The sequence below is a fragment of the Primulina eburnea genome, chromosome 6 (assembly GCF_022965805.1).
Source record: "Primulina eburnea isolate SZY01 chromosome 6, ASM2296580v1, whole genome shotgun sequence".
Classification (NCBI taxonomy): Eukaryota; Viridiplantae; Streptophyta; class Magnoliopsida; order Lamiales; family Gesneriaceae; genus Primulina; species Primulina eburnea.
In genome coordinates this window covers 18,843,269-18,849,954 of record NC_133106.1, presented here as the reverse complement: position 1 = coordinate 18,849,954, position 6,686 = coordinate 18,843,269, and the positions used below count along the sequence as shown (strand labels likewise).

Below are 6,686 nucleotides of genomic sequence, written 5' to 3'. Positions count from 1 at the left end.
CAACTGTCCAATTTGATTCTCGAGCCCTTTTATCGATGCATCTTGGTTTTGAAGTCTAGTTTCAGTGGATGAAATAAACTTAGACATCATTTGCTCCAGGTTGGACTTCTCTTCTCTAGGAGGATCAGATCTATACATCGGTTGTTTCCCATATGATTGTCCTCCTTTCGGCCGACTCTGACTGTTTTGACCGCCCCATGAGAAGTTGGGATGTTTCCTCCATCTAGGATTGTATGTGTTTGAGTACGGATCATTCCTCGGACGGTTGTGGACTCCCACTTGGTTCACTGATGCCTCCTCATTTACATAGAAAGGACCACTGTCTTGACAGTCCTTAACATAGTGCTCTCCTCCGCATTTTTCACAAAATATCTCTTGCAGGCGCATCGTTGTCCCGTTTACGTTCATGCTGTCTATTTTCCTGTTGAGTGCTTCTAATTGTGCGGTGACAGCTGAAAAGTCAGAGAAGGTGGTTATGTCCGCTCGCAGCGTCATGGTTTTTGATGGAGGAAAGTACTTCAAGTGGAATGCCTTGGCCATATCCTCCCAAGTTGTGATTGAACCTACAGGCAAACAATTCAACCAAGATTTAGCTTTATCACACAAAGAGAACGAAAATAAACGTAGTCTAACAGCATCATCTGAAACTCCTTTAAATTTAAAAGTATCACAAATTTCTAAGAAGTCGGAGATGTGAGTGTTCGATCATCTAGCGCATTTCCCCCCGAATTGGACAGTGTTCTGGATCATTTGAATTATTGCTGGCTTGATCTCAAACTGGTTTGCCCTAACAGTTGGTCGCACTATGCTTGGACGTGCTCCATCAAGCGATGGTTGCGCATACTCAAGCATGGGTATGCGCCTTGGCTCTTCGATCCTTGGATATTTGTGATGCTCCTCCTCACGTTCGTTCCTGTTCATTATGTCTCTTAGTCTTTGTTGTTGTCGTCTTCTACGTAAGGTTCTTTCAATCTCGGGATCGAATGTCTCTAGTTCAGACTCTAGAGACCTTGGCATGCACAAGAGAGATATCTGCGAAAAAAATCGAAGGTGTCAACCAAAGTGAAAATACAGAATGCTAAAGTAAATAATTGAAAATAAAATTACCGCCCGAGCGCCACATGTTCTGGACATCACCTTTGGCATTTAACTCTCGCGTCCAGGCGGTAGTTTTCTACCACTCGGGCGCCACCTTTTCTGCTCATTTTCTTCTTCGATTGCATACTTCGCTCCAATTTCGGTTCTCTGGTCGTTTTACCTGCAAATTTGTCACGCACAAGTAAGAAACGATCAAATGCATATTCTTACTCTAAAACGAACAAAAATGTAAATGAAATGGACGCATGCACAATGCAAACACACGCAAACTAATGCATTAAAACACGTAAAAACTATGTATATCACGTTGCAAGAACTGCAAATGAAGATGATTGGGAAGTGAAAGAGCAACTCATGGATCTTTATGGATTGCAGAAAGATAAAACAAACGATGCGCCACTTGAGAAGTTGAATGTAGATGAAAAAATTGAGGTAATACCATCTTCCCCTGACTTGAAGGAACTGCCAAGCCACCTTTGCTATGCATTTTTAGGTGGGAAGTTGACATATCTGGTAATCATTTCTTCCTCCCTTTCTTGTGATGAAAAACATAAATTATTGAGAGTGTTGAGGAAATATAAGACTGCTTTAGGATGGTCGATTTCTGATATTATGGGAATTAGCCCCACTATATTCATATATAAAATTTTGATGGAGGAGTTGTATACTCCTTATGTGGGATCATCAGAGGAAGTTGAACCCAGCGATAAAAGAAGTTGTAAAAAATGAGGTACTGAAATTGTTAAATGCCGGTGTGATTTATGCTATTTCAAACAGTAGTTGGGTATGTCCTGTGCAAGTTGTACCTAAAAATGGTGGAATAACTGTGGTGAGAAATGAAAATTATGAACTAATATCTACTGGTACTGTAACTTCCCGATGAGTATGCATTGATTATAGAAATTTGAACAATGCTACATGTAAAAATCATTTTTCATTGCTTTTTATTGATCAAATGCTTGATAGACTCACTGGTTATTGTCATTATCGCTTTTTAGATGGTTATTTAGGTTATAACCAGATTGCTATAGCTCCAAAGGATCAGGAGAAGACTACTTTCATGCGTCCGTATGACACGTTCGCTTTTAGGAGAATGCCTTTTGGACTATGCAATGCGCCTGCTATTTTTCAGATGTGCATGATGGCCATATTCGCAGACATGGTAGAGGAAATATTGAAAGTCTTCATGGACGATTTCTCGGTATACAGCTCTTCATTTGATCATTGTTTACATAACATATCCCTTGTTTTGCAGAGATGTCAAGAAAAGAACCTAGTTCTTAATTTGGAGAAATGCCACTTTATGGTTCAAAAGGGTATTGTTCTTGGACATAAAGTGTCTTCTAAGGGATTAGAGGTAGACCGAGCTAAAGTGGTTGCAATCGAAAAACTCCCTCCACCGAGGAACATCAAGGGAATAAGGAGCTTTCTAGGACATGCAGGGTTTTATCATAGATTTATTAAAGATTTCTCTAAGATCACTAAACCTCTTTGTAATTTACTTGAAAAAGATTCTGCTTTTATATTTGATGATGATTGTTTGCAAGCATTTGACAAGATCAAGAAAGCATTGATGACTGCACCGATTATGATAGTGTCATACTGGAAGGAGTCCTTTGAGCTAATGTGTGATGCGAGTGATTATGCAGTGGGCGCTGTCTTGGGCCAAAGAAGGAAAAAGATGTTTAGGGCAGTCTACTACGCAAGCCGTAAAATAGATTCCGCACAACAAAATTACAGTACGACTGAGAAGGAAATGCTTCCAGTACTGTTTGCCTTCGACAAATTCAGGCCCTATTTGATCGGCACAAAGGTAGTTGTTTTTACTGACCATGCAGCTATTCGCTACCTATTCGCCAAGAAGGATGCAAAACCACGCTTGATAAGGTGGATTTTGCTACTACGAGAATTTGACTTCGAGGTCAAAGATAATAAAGGATGTGAGAATCAAGTGGCTGCCCAGTTGTCGAGACTTGATCTGGAGGAGAAGAAAGAAGAGGGAGATATACAAGAAACAGTCCTGGATGAACAACTATTTGAGAAAAAAGTTGTACTTCTTTGGTTTGCACATATTGCAAATTTTTTGTCTTGTAGTACCTTTCCTCCAGATTTGAGCCATCATCAGAAAAATAAGTTCTTCCATGATATCAAAATTTTCTTTTGGGATGATCCTTTCATTTATAAGAGATGTGCTGACCAAGTTATTAGAAGATGCGTGGACGGTGTCGAAGCCCAGGAAATTCTAGAGCAATGTCATTTTTCATCATATGGTGGACATTTCGGAGCATCACGAACAACGGATAAGGTATTGAAATATGGTTTTTACTGGCATAATTTGTTTAAAGATAGCTATATCCCCCTAGTGAAATCATGCGATAGATGCCAGAGGTTAGAAAGCATCTCTAGGCGTCATGAATTACCACTGCCAAATATTTTGGAAGTGGAACTTTTTGACGTATGGGGCATAGATTTTACCATTTCCCCCTTCATTTGGTAATTCTTACATTTCGCTAGCCGTGGATTATGTCTCAAAATGGATGGAAGCAATTGCCACCAATACTAATGATGCTCGTGTTGTAGCTAAATTCGTGCATATGAATATCATCACTAGGTTTGGAACACTGAGGGCTATCATAAGTGACGAAGGTACGCATTTTTGCAATAAAATTTTCAACTCACTTTTTGCTAAATACAGTGTGAAGCATAAATTGGTACTGGCATATCATCCTCAATCGAATGGACAAGCTGAAATATCCAACCGGTAAATTAAACAAATATTGGAGAAGACAGTCCACATTAACCGGAAGGATTGGACACTCAAGTTGGATGATGCGCTGTGGGCATACCAAACTGCATTCAAAACACCTATTGGGATGTCTCCCTATAGGCTAGTCTTTGGGATAGCATGCCACTTGCCGCTAGAATTAGAGCACCGAGCATTTTGGACAGTTAGGATGTTGAACTTTGACTTGAAAGATTCTGGTGATGTCAAGAAATTGCAGTTAAATGAAATGGAGGAATTCCGCAATGACGCATATGAGAACGCCAAGATCTACAAAGAGCAGACCAAGAAATGGCATGAAAAAATCATTGTACGAAGGGAGCTCAAACCGGGACAACAAGTACTATTATTCAATTCTCGTCTAAAGTTGTTTCCCTGCAAGTTGAAGTCGCGTTGGTCAGGGCCATTTGCTGTGGAATCAGTATATGCTCATGGGGTTATCGAGCTAAGGTGCAATGATGGAAGAACCTTCAAGGTGAACGGACTGCGGGTTAAGCCTTACTATGGGACCGAAGTAAGGAGTATTGAAATTGTTAGTTTGAGTGAACCAAACTGAGCAGAATAGTGGCAGTCGGGCTGACGAAATTTAACCAAGCGCTTGTTGGGAGGCAACCCAACCAGTATCTTTTATTGCTTTTGTTATTTTATTCATTTTCAATAGTATAATATCTTTTATGTTCTCTAATTTTATTTAGCTGCATAAGCTGCGCATTTCCTCCTGTTAGCTGCCACTTGACTCTTCAGTCCTTGTATCTCTGCATGAGCCTCACTCAATAACTGGCAGGCATGTTGATAGTGTCGCCGACCCTCAACCCGATTATGGCCTCTTATAGTTTCAGCTTGCATGATCAAGTGGTGTCTTACATCTGAGAGATTGTTCATGGCATCACATGGTTCTTCTAGCTTCATCTTATTCTTTGCATTCTGCTACCTTTCTTCATTCATCTCCTTGATGTATCGCTCCATGTCCTTACGCATTCTCTCCTCCCGATACTTGGTAAGTTCTATGTCATCCCTCAAAAATAAGTTGTCTCCCCTCAGTTGGTCACACTGATGGATCGCCTGATTAGGCTAACTTTGCACTTCTTCCTTTTTCTGCGATCAAGGTTTCGTTTTCTCTCCTTTGTGCACCTTGTTGGGCTCTAAGGCACATAATTTGGCGGGTTTGGTAATCCGGGGCAAGCTTCTTCATATGGACGACAGTCTGTGCTCGAATGCGGAGTCGAAAATGAGTTGATGTAGCCGTTTCCTGAAAAAAAAAATGCTCAGAATAGGTCCCAATCATATAATATAGAAGACTAAAAGTACTAAGAATGTTAGGGCCGAATAATGGCTCGATTTGGACCACATTTTTTTCTATTTCTTTTGAAAATTTCCCAAAATAGAAAGTTTGGAGATAAATATATGTATTTGAAGCATATGTCGAGTGAAGTCTAGAACAATTGATGGAATCGAATTCGGAATTTTCTAAGCAAGGTTATAGGTTCTATGAAACTTTCTTAAAACGAGAAAACACTAATTTGGAGACCTAAACAAAGGATTTTCGTGTTTCAGCTCCTACATTAGGACGAAGTGGTGATTTTGACTCGCTGGGTAATCTCGGAGGGGACTTCATTAGCCTTTTTCCAAAATATGACCAAATTTTTTTATTTGGGTAAAATTTTCTACGACTGGATTATGACATGGCGCTATGATACTACTTAAATTTCACGCCCCTAGACCGGGGTTATTCGACACCAGCATTGTTCAACAATCACATAATTGCCAAAATAAAAGGTTTCGTAGTACGGTATAAATCAAAACCAGTTTATTTCTCACAATCAGTCGTTAAATTGTCTTCACAACGTAAAAACAAAATATGTAGAACCATTTACAACGAAAGCTCAAGTAAACTTAAAACGAACAAAGTAAACTCAAATGACTCTTACTTTCATCCATCACCAGTCCTAAAACTGAGCATGTTCCTCTTCTTCTATATGTTCTTCGGATTTATCTTGGGAAGCAGAGTAAGATGTGAGTGATATGCTCGTCACTCAACAAGTGAGGCCGTTCAAGTACATACATAACCAATAGACATGATTTTCGAAAACAACATATCATATCATTCATAACATAATTCGCATAACATATCATCAGCATCAACATAAACATATTTTGGCATAGACCCTGATATTCCTCCATTTTCCATGATTTACTGATATCAATCCCTAATTTTTATTTCTTTAAGGGGCGATGCCATATAACGGTTATAATCCCGTGTAAGAGCCATAACTTATCATGCATTGGGAGTTGAATCCTCCCAATGCCAAAAACATATACGACAATCGTATCAAGAAGGGGGTAAAAACAAAACAACAGTGCTCGATCGAAATTTTCAAAAAGACGATATAATTCATAAACGAAATTACACTTTTAAAACAAGCTCAATTGCCTTAGATCTGGATGCTAAAAACGAGAAGGGGATTTCGTTTCTAGAATTTTGAATCCTTCCTAGATCTGGACTGCAGCAGAGTTTCGACACTTGGCAGAACTGGGAGAGCAACATCTCCAAATTTCTGAAAGCACGAGGGAGCAATTTTCAAAAATTTGTTATAATTTTCAGGTGTGATTTTCGAATGGGTGGCTCCTCCTATTTATAGGATTTGACTGTCATCCTGATCGTGTTTATCTTCGCATTTGAACGTTTGAACCAAACTTTTAATTTTAAGATAATTTGTCCTTATTTATCCATCTTTTTGGATAAATTTCAAAAATAATCCTAAGATACACCTGGAATTTCGAATTACATGTCTAATTTTCAGCATCA

At 39.2% G+C, this 6,686-nt stretch overlaps 1 protein-coding gene across 1 annotated transcript; it reads left to right on the top strand.

The window, feature by feature from the left end:
- Positions 1 to 493: 493 nt before the first annotated feature.
- Positions 494 to 4,436, top strand: LOC140835362 (uncharacterized). Its single transcript, XM_073200851.1, has 9 exons — positions 494 to 693; positions 795 to 854; positions 1,413 to 1,611; positions 1,787 to 1,961; positions 2,109 to 2,299; positions 2,354 to 3,403; positions 3,567 to 3,709; positions 3,794 to 3,859; positions 3,986 to 4,436. The coding sequence occupies exons 1-9, from the start codon at positions 494 to 496 to the stop codon at positions 4,434 to 4,436; spliced, it is 2,535 nt and encodes an 844-aa protein (XP_073056952.1).
- The last annotated feature ends 2,250 nt before the right edge of the window (positions 4,437 to 6,686 follow it).